The sequence below is a fragment of the Pseudochaenichthys georgianus genome, chromosome 21 (assembly GCF_902827115.2).
Source record: "Pseudochaenichthys georgianus chromosome 21, fPseGeo1.2, whole genome shotgun sequence".
NCBI lineage: Eukaryota > Metazoa > Chordata > Actinopteri > Perciformes > Channichthyidae > Pseudochaenichthys > Pseudochaenichthys georgianus.
In genome coordinates, this window is record NC_047523.1 from 36,287,051 (window position 1) to 36,304,635 (window position 17,585).

Genomic DNA, 17,585 nt, shown 5'->3' on the forward strand with positions numbered 1-17,585 from the left:
TTAATGGAGAAATAAAATCAACAGGTTGGTGTTTAATCCATAAGGTTCAACTCACTGTAAATGCTGGGTTACTTTAGTTTTTTCTTTGTCACAGTGAAAAAGGAGGAGCGAGATAACGGTGAGTCTTTATGACAGAGAATTAGGGTCACAGAGCTGCCTCTCGTCTGGTTTCTCTCTGAGGATGGAGACTGAACTCTGCTTCCCACTCCTCCTCAACTCCTCCTGCAGAAAGCCTCTGCAGCACCGAGCCTTCATCCTCATTTACAGCCTGCTGGCGTGCATCTCCGTGCTCACCGTGGCTCTAAACCTGCTGGTCATCATCTCTATCTCACACTTCAGGCATGACCATTTACTAACAAGCGTCACCTAGAATGTTTAATGTCTTTACTTGCATGTCTCTGCACTTTATTTTACAGGAGTTGCCCTTTGAACAATAGAGATATTTCTTACATTAAGACATTCACATATATTGCATTCAGCATTAAACAAACTTGCTAGAAATGTTCCTACTATGAATAATAACTCTGCACACGTCTTTGATTATTGATAATGTTGGAAGCTGCTGCATGCTCTTTGACTTTCCTCCTCACACAGAACATATATATAACTAGTACATACTGCGTAACATTAATGCACATCTTTGCATGTGTCCTTTCTTGTACGTACTTTAAAAGTTAGCAAATTCCTAAAAATTGTTTTCACATGTCTGCACAATGCTGCCACTTTTAAACCGGCACGGCTCTTCCACTTGTAAATTCCGCGATACTGCACTTTATTGTATGGTAATTAGTCATCCTCTTATTGTATTTATTTTAATGCATATTGCACAAAAGCTAGTGTGGTTGTTTGCAATGTACATTTTAAGTCCTAGGCTCCTCCAACAATGCAACATATACTTAATACATGAATAAATAGGAAGTAAAATATTGCAAAAAGAAGAATATAATGGTGCAGTAAAATGAAGGATCTAGTAAGCTTTGTACATCTTAGACGGAATATGAGAAACCAGAATGTTAAATGTTAAAAATATTAAATGTACAGCAGAATACAAATACAACTGCGATGAAATATATACATATATAAACATGTTTTGCATTTTATTAGTACTCTTACTGCTATAACTTATAACTCTGCAACCATCAAAATCAATGATATCAATGTTGGAAGCTGCTGCACAATATTTTACTCTGTACTTCTTTAAAATATACAAACTGGTACTAAGTATATTTACATTAATGCTTGTGATGCATTTGAGTCATTCCTTACACTCCATTTATGTAAAGTCTTTGAGAATTAGGAAAAGCGCTATACAAATCCCATGTTTTATTATTATTATTATTATTATTATTATTATTATTATTATTATTATTATTATTATACTGGAAGTTTTGCAAATTCTTAATTTGTCTGCACAATGCTTTAAAAACTGCACAGCTCTTCCACTTTTGAATTCGGCTCTGATGCCCTTTTGAGTCTCAGAAATGTGTCGTGTTCTTATTGTATTTTCAATTGTTGTATATTTATATCTCTTGTAAACTGTCTTTTTAGTTTAAGATGTAGAGGTTTAGTTGTGTTATGCACAAAAGCAGCTGTTATCTGAAGTCCTGGGCTCCTCCAACTATGCAACCTGCTTTATACTTAAGACATAAATAAACAAGAAGTAAAATAGTGCCATAAAAAAGTATGCAATTGACACAATAAATAAGTAAGATATGTACAGGTTTGATAGATAAGATAGAGCATGTAAAATAAAATACTGTACAGTAGAAACAAATCTGTAATCATATTTAAATATGTGTCTATCTAGAATGACCTGAGATGAAATACTTCTTTACTGTTAGAATAGTTTTAAGAATACATTTTATAATACTTCTGTATCTGCTCTTAATTTACCACCAAAAATACCAAAGTATGTGTAATATTACCTGTCAGTTTTACAGTTTTAGGAAAAGTTTGCATAATATTTCTAGATGTACTTAATGAGTTTATGTATGTACTGTATGTGTAATAATACCTGGCATTAAAATCAAATTTCATTTATACTGTTTATCCCGAAATATACATTTCTCTGAGAGGGCTTTACACCATGTACAGATACTAAATATAAATGATAGACTAAAATACAATATAATAAAATCACAATATAGACGATCCATATGTAAAAACTGACGATGTAAACATTAACATATAGTTGGTATAATTAATTCTGACTATGTTACAAATATATGTTTTATATATTTGATTGCAGTAAACATCTTAATATAGCAATGTAACATAATGTTACATTGCTATATTAAGATGTTTACTGCAATCAAATCAAAATGTATTTATATAGCCCAATATTGTGTCAGTGGGCTTTAGAGATTAACAAACATAGATGACAATGTACGATATAGAAATAAAATAAAATTGTAAGAAATATGATAAGAACATGAATTCAAAATTATATAATATAATAATAACAAAAATACATGAAAAATACAGATTCAAGGCACTAAAGCAACGAAATAAAATACCATGAAATGTAGGACTCAGGAAGTCATGACTTTTTTGTGTATTTAACAGAATAATGTAATATATGTTCACTGGTGATATTCTTCCTCTCCAGGCAGCTGCGGGCCAATTAAAAGTAGGACACAGGCCGCATTTGGCCCCAGGGCCGTAGTTTGTACACCCCTGATGTAAACATATATATTTGGTATAATTCATTTTGATTATGTTACTGAGTCCTGTCACATTGTTTTATTAAAATGTAATCAAATCGAAGTTTTGTGTACAATATAGAAATGTTAAGAAATGTACAAGCAACATGATAAGAAAGTGAAATACAAATAAACTGATACAAATAAACATAAAATTCAACAAAAAGACAGTAAAAATACAAAAAACAATTAAATAAAATACCATGAAATGTAGGACTCTGGAGCAGTGGTTCTCAAACGTGAGATTTATTTTATGAACCGAAGGTAAAAAAAAAGAAGAAAAAGCTAAAGCTCAAACCTAAGGTCATCTGAATGCATGTGGACCTATTTTGTGTATTAGATATATAGATAGATAGATAGATAGGTACTTTATTAATAATGTTATATGTTAATGTTCACTGTTGATATCCTTCCTCTCCAGGCAGCTGCACACCCCCACCAACGTCCTCCTCCTCTCTCTGGCCGTCTCAGACCTCCTGGTCGGCCTCTTCATGATGCCGCTTCAGATCATCCTCCTGAGGGGCTGCTGGGATCTCGGGAGCTTGATATGTCGAATGTTCTCCTTCACCTCCTTTATCCTCACCTCTGCTTCGGTGGGAAACATGGTGCTCATATCCATCGACCGGCACGTGGCCATCTGCGACCCCCTGAATTACCCCACCAAAATCACTCAGACGAGGGTCAAACTGTGTGTGTGTCTGTGTTGGGCCTCCTCTGTTTTCTACAACGGCGTGATACTCATTGACTTCCTAAAGCACCCGAATATATACAGTTCCTGCTATGGAGAGTGTATAGTCATGGTTAACTTCATCACAGGGTCCGTTGATGTCATTTTGACGTTTGTCGGCCCCATTTCTGTCATCGTAGTCCTTTATATGAGAGTCTTTGTGGTGGCGTTGACTCAGGCTCGAGCCATGCGCTCTCATATTTTAGGCATCACAATCCAGAGTTCGATCAAGGTCACAGCCAAGAAGTCGGAAAGAAAAGCAGCCAGGACTCTTGGCATTGTCATAGTGGTGTTTTTAATTTGCTACTGTCCTTATTTTTATCCGTCCTTTGGGGGACAAGACTTGATAACCGGAGTTGAGTTTTCAACGTTTGGGATCTGGCTTTTGTTTTGTAATTCCTGTGTGAATCCACTGGTGTACGCTCTCTTCTACCCCTGGTTTAGGAGGTCTGTTAAACTCATTGTGACTCTTCAGATACTGCAGCCTGGCTCCTGTGACGCCAACGTGCTGTAGAGGAGAGCGTGTAGTAGTATATGGAAAGTGTGATTTCCCTCATTAGCACTGAAAAAATAAAGGACGGAATATAAGAACTTTGCAGCACAGGATTATTTTTTTTAAAAGCTGGTAATTAAAGATCAGATTCCCCCAGGTGGCTCTGTTTTCTATAATGGTTTGATAAACTGCAAATAATGACTTTTGAAAAGCATAATAAACGTGTTAAGTCTTACCTTTTTGTCGAATAAGACATAATAATAATCAATAATAATAGTCATGAATGTTTTGCTCATGAAAAGTAATCTAATTTTAAGAACGTATATCGAAACTTTTCTTTTTAAATTATTCTATTCTTCTTATATATTTGAGAGTTTTAATTAAAAAGTTGATTAATTAAAGGGGCGTAGGCCCACAGCTGTGACAACTCAGCAATCAGGACGAGTGTCCATTTTAGACAGCTCTTTCCTGGAGCGTCAGCTTCAGCGTCAGACAGACAAAGACAAAGGAGTCCTGCGGGAGTCACGAGGGAGGTAAAGAGGAGGCAAATCCAACTTTGATTGAGCTAAGTATCGCTGGTGTTTTTAGCCCCTCATGCTATAATCATGTGTATTTTTTTCATTCCTGTTCATGTGTCCTCTCGCAATTATTACTGGCCTCGTGTATCTCCTAATCGTTATAACCGGCCTGCTCTCGTCTATCCCACATGCTCCACTGAGATCCAACATCTAGGTTCAGGCGGCCTGTGGAACTGCCAGTCAGCTGTTCCTAAAGCTGACTTCATCTCTGGCTACGCTTCCCTGCAGTCTCTGGATTTCCTTTCTCTCACTGAGACCTGGATTGCTCCATCCAACACATCCACCCTAGCAGCTCTCTCCACAGCATATTCCTTCACCCATACACCCAGACCCACTGGCAGAGGAGGTGGCACTGGTCTCCTGCTCTCTCCCAAATGGAGCTTTTCCCTCTTCAAGCTACCTAACTTCACTCCTTCCACCTTTGAATTCCATGCCGTCACTGTAACCCATCCTATACAATTTACCATTGTTGTTCTCTACCGATAATCTTCTCTCACACATCCCAGAAACTGGCCCTCCCACAGTACTTCTCGGAGACTTCAACCTCCAGACAGGGAAGATATCTGAACTAACCGCCTTTGCTTTCTCACTGTCTCCATCCCCACCGACTCATAAAGCTGGCAATGTCCTCGATCTCATATTCTCAATATTCTCGCGCTGTCTTTAATCAACACTCATGTTACCTCCATCAGAACAACCTTCTGGATCCGCACCAGTCTGGTTTCAAGGCAAGTCACTCCACATAAACTGCTCTCCTTGCTGTCTCTGAGGAACTGCACACTGCTAAAGCAGCCTCCCTCTCCTCTGTCATCATCCTTTTGGACCTGTCGGCTGAATTTGACACTGTGAATCATCAGATCCTCCTTCACACTCTCCAATAACTTGGAGTTTCAGGCTCTGCACCTTCCCTCCTCACCTCATACCACAAAGACCGTACCTACAGGGTAACTTGGAGAGGGTCAGAGTCCGACCCTTGTCAATTAACTACAGGGGTCCCTCAGGGATCTGTTCTGGGTCCCCTCCTCTTCTCTCTGTACAAAAACACGCTCGGATTCGTCATTAGCCTGCATGGTTTTTCATACCACTGCTACGCTGACGACACCCAATTAATTCTGTCCTTTCCCCGCTCAGAGACCCAGTTCGTCGCATGCATCTCTGCTTGTCTAGCTGACATCTCTGAGTGGATGTCTGCTCACCACCTTCAGCTCAACCTTGACAAGATTAAACTGCTTTTCCTTCTGGGAAAAGATTGTCCCACTCTTGACCTAACAATCAACATCGGCACCTCTGTTGTTTCCCCGACTCAGACTGCAAGGAATCTGCAAGCTCATCCAGAATGCCGTGGCTCGTCTGGTCTTCAACTTTCCAAAATGTTCCCACACCACGCCGCTCCTCCGCTCCCTTCACTGGCTTCCAGTAACTGCTATAATCCACTTCAAGACACTGGTACTTGCGTACCATGCTGCAAATGGATCTGGCCCTTCCTACATCCAGGACATGGTTAAACCATACACCCCAGCACGTGCACTCCGGTCTCCATCAGCAAAACGGCTCGCTGCACCCGCACTGCGAGGGTTACCCAAGTTCCCACCAGCAAAAACACGTGGGTTTGCTATCCTGGCTCCAAAATGGTGGAATGAGCTCCCATTGACATCAGGAAAGCTTACATATCTTCCGGCGCAGACTGAAAACTCATCTCTTTCGACTCCACTTCGAGTGATATAATTACTAACAAAGCACTTATATACTAATAAAGGACTGGCTTATCTAAAGCCAGTTGAGTAGCACTTGAAATGTTTTTACTCTATGAAGCCTGATGTACTTATATGATTCTGTTTTCTTCAAGTTTGTATCTTCTTGGTCGAATGCACTTCTTGTAAGTCGCTTTGGATAAAAGTGTCAGCTAAATGCAATGTAATGTAATGTAACAATGGTTTGTATACATTCCCAGCATTAAAATAATATATTTTTCTTGTTTTAAGAGTGCATTTACTCACAAAACTTAATTTAAATATTGAAGAGTCTTATGAGATGACGAGACATGTTAAGCTTGTTCATCTTTTATTAATCTAATGGACTTTCTCATACATCCTAATATATATAATGTCTGCTATGGAGAGTGTAGTTACCCCTGGTTTAGGAAGTCTGTTAATTCAGATAATGCAGCCTGGCTCGTGTGACGCTGTACAGAAGAGAGTTTGGTTTAAAGATTGTTTTTAATCCTAATTGCTGGAGAAATAATGGAGAGATTTGATAAAAAAACAAAAAACTTTGCAGCACTCTCTGATGGGTTGTGGGAGTGAGTTCCAGAGGGAGGGGGCAGCGATGGATGTGGGTGGGGATTGATAGGAGGTTGGCTTCTGATGAGCGCAGGCAGCGGAAAGGGGTGTGGTGGTGCAGCAGGTCTGTGAGGTGGGGGGGGGGGGGGGCCTGATTGTGGAGGGCTTTGTGAGTAATGAGGAGGACTTTGAAGTTGATTCTTTGACGGACAGGGAGCCAGTGGAGGTTCTGGAGGACAGGAGTGGTTTGGTCTCGGGAGCGGGTGTGGGTGAGGAGGCGGGCAGCAGAGTTCTGGATATTTTGGAGTTTATTAAGGAGGTTGGATGGTATGCCGTAGAGCAGTGTTTCTCAAACTTTTTCATACTAAGGACCACTTAACCAATAAAAAAACATTCCTAACTCCACAAATATAAAAAAAACACATCGTTTTTCTAGAACAGATTACAAATCGCCTGAACATGGTACAAACAAGTGGCAACATGTGTGATGAAGGTGTTGCGCTGGGCTATATCATGCAAAGTGAAACTTAACCTTGCTCCATTGCGGAGATATTCCCGCGAGAGTGCGGAAAACTGAATTGTATTTATGTTTTGCTCACGGACCAACAATGGTCCACGGACCACACTTTGAGAAGCACTGCCGTAGAGGATGCGATTGCAGTAGTCGAGTCGTGATGTGATGAATGTATGAATCAAGTTTTCAGCAGCAGAGGAGGAGAGTGATGGGCGGAGACGGGCAATATTTTTGAGGTGGAAAAAGGCGGTCCTGGTGATGTGATTGATGTGGTGGTTGCATTTGAGCTGACTGTCGAAAATGACTCCGAGGTTGCGGATGTGAGGGGGGGAGATAGAGTGTGGCTGTCAATGGTGAAGTTGAAATTCTGGATGGCTTTGGTACCAACACGTTCTCACTCCCAACACGTCACATGTTGACGGACGGTCAGGGCCCGTCCCCGTCACTTTATTACATACAGGGTACCCCTTGCGCGTCAGTTGTCAACGGGCAGGGCGTCCCATAGACCTTCCCCCCATAGCGTTGATAATAGACGCCATGAGAACGCTCCCCGATTGTCAGTTGTTATTGTCAATATTAATATAATAATTATTTATTTTTTAATAGTCACACTCGATTTCGCCGATTTTCTTGTTGCCCCAGCTGGTTGACACCTCTTTTAATTGCTTTTCTCTTTGGAGGTCATCACATAACGGCATTGTAATACACGGTTCGGCTGCATTAAATATTACATGCTGATGTAACGCAAATGTTTCCAACTTGGGATCAATAAAGTATATCTTATCTTAAGATGATCGATGGCTACTGCCATATTTGCAACATTTGCCTCCTAACCTTGACAAGTGCATGTTTCAGGAGGGGTCACAGACATAAGACCAGCTGTTAAATAAACCCGTTAAAATCCTGTTTTGGACAGTCTGCCGTGGTTCCATCCCATTTCAAAGGGCTGTTCGACGCTCGGCGTAACCCTCGGCGCACACTCAAACATCTAATCAGAGCTTGTGGACTATCACAGGGTTTGTCAAGCGGGTGTAAAATTCTCTAAAGCAAATTAGCTGCTCCGACCCTCGGTCCTGACGGACTCCAACTTGTGTTTATTAATTAAACAAATAAATACACACAAGGATAATTATGTGTTATTTTCAGGGCTGTCAGTCGATTAAAATATTTAATCGCGATTAATCGCATGATTGTCCATAGTTAATCGCGATTAATCGCAAATTAATCGCACATTTTTGATCTGTTCTAAATGTACCTTAGAGGAATATTTTTCAAGTTTTTAATACTCTTATCAACATATGAGTGGACAAATATGCTTTATGCTAATGTTTATTATCATTTGAACAATGACAAATATTCTCATGAATATTAAACACAACAACCTGGAACCTCTCATACAATAATACAAATGGTGTGTGTGTGTGTGTGTGTGTGTGTGTGTGTGTGTGTGTGTGTGTGTGTGTGTGTGTTGGATCGTTGGAGCTATGTGCAACTCAAGGCATATGCTCGAACGGGAGCTGCCTGGACGCTGCAGTCATGAGTGTGCTGACTTCGCCTACAATGTCCCACTGTCTGGCTTCCTGCATAAAGTCAAGTGCTCGGTGCAGTTGTGGCGAAATGTCGCTCCTCTGTTTTCATTTAAACAGCTCCTTATATCCGTTAGCGCAGCTAGCTAGCACCAGATGCTAACAACAACAATGCAAATGCAAGTAAGGTCTCTCTCTCGCTCGCTCGGGCCACACACACACACACACACACACACACACACACACACACACACACACACACACACACACACACACACACACACACACACACACACACACACACACACACACACACACACACACACACACACACACACACACACACACACACACACACACACACACACACACACACACCGATGGCCACTCGGTGCCTGCCGGTGAGCGTGGAAGTGTGGTCTGCCACAAGCGGGCGGCAGGAGCGCGGCTGTCAGCATCAGCTTGTAGATGGTATTTTAAACTCGATGCGCTCTGAAACTACGGGGCGGCCGAGGACAAAAAATGCACATGCGTTAATCGCGTTAAAATAATTAGTGGCGTTAATTTAACGCGTTAACTTGACAGCCCTAGTTATTTTTGAAAAATAATAATTTAAAATTAGAAGGAAAAAACGATGAACCAATACAGATTTCAGTATTCTGAGCCCCTACTCTCCCCCTAACTGACGGCAACAAAAGTCCTCCATTATTCAATTAAAATAAAGAAGTAAAAACAATAAGTGTGGCTTGATATTGAGTAAGAAAAAGGTTGATAAATGCTGTGAGAATGGATCTGTGGAGAGCATTTCGCCGCGATCCCAACGTGTCTATTACCAACGTTCAGGGAGCTCTATGCAAGTCAATGGGACTCCCTGCCCGTTGAAAACTGACGCGCAAGGGGTACCCTGTACGTAATAAAGTGACGGGGAGGGGCCCTGACCGTCCGTCAACATGTGACGGATTGGGAGTGAGAACGTGTTGTTGGTACGGGATGGGGGGCCGATGATGATGATGTCTGATTTGGCACTGTTCAGTTTGAGATAGTTTGTTTGCATCCATGCTTTTATTTCTGAGACAGTTGGTGAGAGTGGAGTGTGTTGTGGGGGTGATGGTTTTTGTTGAGATATAAAGTTGGATGTCATTGGCGTAGCAGTGAAATTGAAGGTTGTGGCGACAAATTATTTTGCCAAGGGGAAGCATGCCTCTTTGCTGCTTCACTAACATCTCGCAGCATGAAGTTGAGGCCATCATCAAAAAGATGAAACCCTCCACCTGTGCCCTGGACCCCTTTCCCACAGCTTTGGTTAAATCGAACATTGATGCCATAAGTCCGCTGATCACTTCAGTGATAAACCAGTCCATCCAGTCTGGTCATGTTCCACCACCATTAAAAGCTGCTGTCATCAAACCACTCCTCAAAAAACCCACTTTAGACCCTGAAGTCCTAGCCAATTACAGACCCATCTCCAACCTGCCATTCCTATCCAAGGTACTGGAGAAAGTAGTTGCCATTCAGATCCAGGAACATCTAACACTGAATAAACTATTTGAAAAATTCCAGTCTGGTTTCCGCCAGGGCCACAGTACAGAAACTGCCTTAGTCAGGGTGACCAATGACCTGCTGATGACAGCTGACACCGGATCTCCATCTCTCCTCATCCTCCTGGATCTAACTGCAGCATTTGATACCGTCGACCATGACATCCTACTCCACCGTCTTCACACTACAATTGGACTCTCTGACTCTGCCTTAAACTGGTTCACCTCCTATCTCACCGGGAGGACTGAGCACGTCACCTTGGGAGCGGCTAAATCAAGAACTCACTCTGTGACTTGCGGTGTCCCCCAAGGATCAGTCCTTGGCCCCACCCTTTTCACCATATACATATCCCCCCTTGGTCGTGTCATCAGCCGGCATGGAATATCTTTCCATTGCTATGCTGATGACACACAACTCTACATCAGAGCAAACCCAACCCCCTCTGCACCTCTGCCATCATCCACAATAACCAGATGCCTGGAGGAGATAAAGGTGTGGATGAAGCACAACTTCCTCCAGCTAAACAGCTCCAAGACTGAAGCCATTCTTATTGGCACTCCACATCAGGTCTGTTCATCTGCCATCACCAGCATCACCTTCTCCGGTCAGAACATTCCACTCTCAACAACGGTTACCAATCTGGGAGTTAAAATGGATCCTCACCTGACCTTTGAGGCCCACATCAAGCAAATATGCAAGACCTCTTTCTACCACCTGAGAAATATTGCGAAACTCCGCCCCACACTCAGTCTGCCAGATGCTGAAAAGCTTGTCCACGCCTTTGTCTCCTCCAGGCTGGACTACTGTAACGCACTTCTCATTGGGATTCCTAGCAAGAACATCCAGAAGCTGCAATACATCCAAAACACAGCTGCTAGGATCCTGATGAGAGTGCGGAAGTACGAACACATCACACCCATCCTCAAATCACTGCACTGGCTCCCGGTCTCACTCAGGATTGACTACAAAATCACCCTCTTCACTCATCAGTGCATATATGGAAATGCTCCCTCCTACATCAAGGAATTGCTCACCCCACAAACCTCCACGAGGAACCTACGTTCAGTAAAGGCAAACCTCCTCATCCCACCAAGGACAAAACTGAAGACCATGGGAGACCGAGCCTTCTGCTCCGCTGCTCCGAGATTGTGGAATGCCCTCCCAAGCCAGCTGAGGACACCACAGACTGTGGAGGCTTTCAAAAAAGGCCTAAAAACGCATCTTTTTAGAATAGCCTTTAACTAGATTTTTAAATCCCCCACATTATGCCATGCGGGCATGAATGTCACAGCTTGTATTATGTTGTTTTAATTGTTTGTTTTTTTTATTGTTGTTTTGTTTCACCCTTTTTAACTTTGAGTTTTGTTTACGCAAATGAAAAGTGCGCTTATAAATAAAATATATTATTATTATTATGTAGAGGATGAAGAGGAGGGGGCCAAGCACCGAACCCTGGGGGACGCCTTGGGACAGAGGAGCAGTGGAGGAGGTGCAGTTGTTGATGTTGATAAACTGATGTCTGTCGGTGAGGTAGGATTTCAGCCAGGAGAGTGCAGTGTAGGTGATGTTGAGTGATGATTCGAGGAGGGACAGCAGGATGGCGTGGTTGATTTTGTCGAATGCTGCGGTGAGGTCGAGGAGGATGAGCATATACTAGAGAATGCAATTCCTGAAGAAATTGCTAGTGGGAATGCTTAATGCTGAAAAGCTGACCCTGAATTGTTCTCATACTGATATTCTGAACAATCTGTGCTGTTGTATTTGCTGTAAAGTGTCTCTACTGTAGGCTATTTTTTATTTTATGTACAGCACTTTGGCTCGACCAAAAATCGTTTATAAATGTGCTATATAAATAAAACTTGATTTGAATTGCTATGCTGAAATGTAATTTATAAGACGAAAGTGAAGAATTTAGATTAAAATGATACATGAACACTGGGGGCTTGAATGTGTGATGAGAGAAGCAAAGAAAGTAAAAAGGCTTGGAAAAGCAGCAGAATATTTGAACTGCAAACTATCGAACTAACTTGATGGCGAATGATCTGTCGCCATGGCAACGGTATTTGATGACACCCCATAATACGCTTAGTTGCGTTGATGGCTGCATTGTTACCAAACCTGTGAAGTTTTGGGCTGTTTGGAGCATTTTCACTGAAGTTATGAGAAAACCGTGTTTTATGGCGAGCATTGTGTTGCCATGGCAACGGCATTTGAAGAAATCTCAAAACTGTCCCGTAGATGTTTTCACGGCTGGACTGTTAGCACACATGTGAAGTTTTAGCTCTTTTTTATTATACCAATATCGTGTTTTATTGCAAGGGATGCGTTGCCATGGCAACAACTTTTGAGGAAAACTCACTAATGGCACATAGACATGTTGATAGCTGGAGCATTAAATGTCATCTGAAGTCTGGTGGTGTTTTGACCATTTTCATATCAGTTACAACATCGTGTTTAATGGTGATGGGTGCGTTTCCATGGAAAAAGCCTGTGGTGAGATCTCAGATTTGGCGTAGAGCTGTTGAGGCATGGAGAGGTGATATACAAGCGAAGTTTGGGGGACGATCGGACCGTGTCCATTGGAGTTACAGCGGCATCGTGTTTTATGGCGAGGGATGCGTTTCCATGGAAACGGCATATGATGACACCCCATAATTGACATAGAGCTGTTGAGGGCAGGACCATTAACCATTATCTGAAGTCTGCTGCTGTTTTATGACGAGGGATACATTGCCATAGTAACACCGCATTACTTAACATCAGATTTGATGTAGAGCTGTGTTAACCATTATCTGAAATCTGCTGCTCTGAGCATGTCAGTTGGAGTTATGACATCATTGTGTTCCATGACACAGGTGTTTATATTTGAGCTAACTACGTGTCCAGAGATCAAAGGTTTCCATGGTGATATGCAGTAATCAGTGAGAGGAGAGCATTTTCATTGTTCTGAATGAGAGATAAACTTCTTACATGTCAATCAATCAATTAATCAATCAATCAATCAATCAATCAATCAATCAATCAATCAATCAATCAATCAATCAATCAATCAATGTTTATTTATATAGCCCAATATCACAAATGTTACATTTGTCTGAGTGGACTTCACAGTTTGTACAGAATATCAGTATGACAATACGAAAACCCTCTGTCCTTAGACCCTCACATTGTACAAGGAAAAACTTCCGGAGAAAACCCACAGTTTAAAGGGAAAAATGGGATAAACCTCAGGGAGAGCATTGGAGGAGGAATCCCTCTCCCAGGACGGACAGACGTGCAATAGATGCCGTGTGTAAATTGAAAAGATAATACATTTACAACACATGTGAACGTTTTGTTGAAGAACCGTAACAGATGTCGGTGACATTTCAAAGCGTGAAGCATGTCAAGGAACTTGAGCATCTGAAGTGTACTTTTTGTGTACTTTCGGGTCAATAATGTGGCCTTTTTGGCAGATTAACTGCTGTGGTGGGGAAAGATGAGGCTGAACTTACAATGGGGTTTAATGGAGACATTTTGAAAGTTGTTGTCACTTCATGCCCTCAAGAGGCATTTTGTTTAATTATTTCTGCTTAATTTAGTTTTATTTTTCAAGCTACGAGATGTTTTCCTAGGTTTCTCATGAAAATGTATATCTCTGGAATGTAGGGTTTGGGAATTATGGCAGGTTTAAAAGAAAATATGAAGGCAAAATTAAATATGTCCTCCACTCTAGCTGTAACATCATCACACACTCTAAAATCGGAAGAAGGCCTCTTTACCAAGGTCTGAACAATGTTTAATATCTCTAAAAGTACAAATCAGATTTAAAAGTTCTGTTACACAAATAATGCCAGAAAGATGTGTAACATTTTAAAGTTGGAATGAGGTTTCTGAGTGAAAGTATGAAGGAGCAGTTAGCAGTTGAAGTTGCATAACGATTGTTGAAGTCTGAGTTTCTCCATTTTCTCCATTGACTTCAATGTTAAAATTGTTGATGAATTATGGGATGTATCTCTGGAATTATGAAAGTTATGAATAAGAAAAGTAATAGCCATCGATTCCCGACCGAGCTGATCGTTTTGTTGTTTGAAATGAGTTTCTGCGATTTGGAATGTGGGTGCAAAATAACCCGGCGGAATAATAAAGAATTTTGTGCGTATAATGTATCAGCATTCCCAATAAAATATAATAATAATAATAATATTAGTTTTTTTAACTTTTACGTTTTCCAACATTAATCATAATCCCTACAAACTGAGCCAAATTATTAAAAAATAAATTAGGTTACATCAATCATACATTTAATTTAAACATAAATATCAATTCACATTAGTGAAGATACAATAAGATATTGACTGTCTGGTGCAATAGGCTTTTAATGGAGAAATAAAATCAACAGATTGGTGTTTAATCCATAAGGTTCAACTCACTGTAAATGCTGGGTTACTTTAGTTTTTTCTTTGTCACAGTGAAAAAGGAGGAGCGAGATAACGGTGAGTCTTTATGACAGAGAGTTAGGGTCACAGAGCTGCCTCTCGTCTGGTTTTTCTCTGAGGATGGAGACTGAACTCTGCTTCCCACTCCTCCTCAACTCCTCCTGCAGAAAGCCTCTGCAGCACCGAGCCTTCATCCTCATTTACAGCCTGCTGGCGTGCATCTCCGTGCTCACCGTGGCTCTAAACCTGCTGGTCATCATCTCTATCTCACACTTCAGGCATGACCATTTACTAACAAGCGTCACCTAGAATGTTTAATGTCTTTACTTGCATGTCTCTGCACTTTATTTTACAGGAGTTGCCCTTTGAACAATAGAGATATTTCTTACATTAAGACATTCACATATATTGCATTCAGCATTAAACAAACTTGCTAGAAATGTTCCTACTATGAATAATAACTCTGTAAACGTCTTTGATTATTGATAGTAATGTTGGAAGCTGCTGCATGCTCTTTGACTTTCCTCCTCACACAGAACATATATATAACTAGTACATACTGCGTAACATTAATGCACATCTTTGCATGTGTCCTTTCTTGTACGTACTTTAAAAGTTAGCAAATTCCTAAAAATTGTTTGCACATGTCTGCACAATGCTGCCACTTTTAAACCGGCACGGCTCTTCCACTTGTAAATTCCGCGATACTGCACTTTATTGTACGGTAATTAGTCATCCTCTTATTGTATTTATTTTAATGCATATTGCACAAAAGCTAGTGTGGTTGTTTGCAATGTACATTTTAAGTCCTAGGCTCCTCCAACAATGCAACATATACTTAAGAGATGAATAAATAGGAAGTAAAATATTGCAAAAAGAAGAATATAATGTTGCAGTAAAATGAAGGATCTAGTAAGTTTTGTACATCTTAGACGGAATATGAGAAACCAGAATGCTAAATGTTAAACATATTAAATGTACAGCAGAATACAAATACAACTGCGATGAAATATATACATATATAAACATGTTTTGCATTTTATTAGTACTCTTACTGCTATAACTTATAACTCTGCAACCATCAAAATCAATGATATCAATGTTGGAAGCTGCTGCACAATATTTTACTCTGTACTTCTTTAAAATATACAAACTGGTACTAAGTATATTTACATTAATGCTTGTGATGCATTTGAGTCATTCCTTACACTCCATTTATGTAAAGTCTTTGAGAATTAGGAAAAGCGCTATACAAATCCGATGTTTTATTATTATTATTATTATTATTATTATTATTATTATTATTATTATTATTATTATTATTATTATTATTATTATTATTATTATTATTATACTGGAAGTTTTGCAAATTCTTAATTTGTCTGCACAATGCTTTAAAAACTGCACAGCTCTTCCACTTTTGAATTCGGCTCTAATGCCCTTTTGAGTCTCAGAAATGTGTCGTGTTCTTATTGTATTTTCAATTGTTGTATATTTATATCTCTTGTAAACTGTCTTTTTAGTTTAAGATGTAGAGATTTAATTGTGTTATGCACAAAAGCAGCTGTTATCTGAAGTCCTGGGCTCCTCCAACTACTGTATGCAACCTGCTTTATACTTAAGACATAAATAAACAAGAAGTAAAATAGTGCCATAAAAAAGTATGCAATTGATACAATAAATAAGTAAGATATGTACAGGTTTGATAGATAAGATAGAGCATGTAAAATAAAATACTGTACAGTAGAAACAAATCTGTAATCATATTTAAAAATGTGTCTATCTAGAATGACCTGAGATGAAATACTTTACTGTTAGAATAGTTTTAAGAATACATTTTATAATACTTCTGTATTTGCTCTTAATTTACCACCAAAAATACCAAAGTATGTGTAATATTACCTGTCAGTTCTACAGTTTTAGGAAAAGTTTGCATAATATTTCTAGATGTACTTAATGAGTTTATGTATGTACTGTATGTGTAATAATACCTGGCATTAAAATCAAATTTCATTTATACTGTTTATCCCGAAATATACATTTCTCTGAGAGGGCTTTACACCATGTACAGATACTAAATATAAATGATAGACTAAAATACAATATAATAAAATCACAATATAGACGATCCATATGTAAAAACTGACGATGTAAACATTAACATATAGTTGGTATAATTAATTCTGACTATGTTACAAATATATGTTTTATATATTTGATTGCAGTAAACATCTTAATATAGCAATGTAACATAATGTTACATTGCTATATTAAGATGTTTACTGCAATCAAATCAAAATGTATTTATATAGCCCAATATTGTGTCAGTGGGCTTTAGAGATTAACAAACATAGATGACGATGTACGATATAGAAATAAAATAAAATTGTAAGAAACATGATAAGAACATGAATTAAAAATTATATAATATAATAATAACAAAAATACATGAAAAATACAGATTCAAGGCTTTTATTGTCATGTGTACATAGCTACAGTGTAGTTATGACAATGACATTCTTAGGTCACAGGCTCCTCCAACAGTGCAACACAATAACACAGATAATAGTGTAAGTAAATCAAATCAAATATAATATAATAGAAGTAAACAATAAACACTAAAGCAACGAAATAAAATACCATGAAATGTAGGACTCAGGAAGTCATGACTTTTTTGTGTATTTAACAGAATAATGTAATATATGTTCACTGGTGATATTCTTCCTCTCCAGGCAGCTGCGGGCCAATTAAAAGTAGGACACAGGCCGCATTTGGCCCCAGGGCCGTAGTTTGTACACCCCTGATGTAA

At 39.6% G+C, this 17,585-nt stretch overlaps 1 protein-coding gene across 1 annotated transcript; it reads left to right on the top strand.

The window, feature by feature from the left end:
* Positions 1-181: 181 nt before the first annotated feature.
* LOC117466393 (trace amine-associated receptor 13c-like) lies at positions 182-3,943 on the top strand. Its single transcript, XM_034109600.1, has 2 exons — positions 182-339; positions 3,124-3,943. The coding sequence occupies exons 1-2, from the start codon at positions 182-184 to the stop codon at positions 3,941-3,943; spliced, it is 978 nt and encodes a 325-aa protein (XP_033965491.1).
* Positions 3,944-17,585: the final 13,642 nt, after the last annotated feature.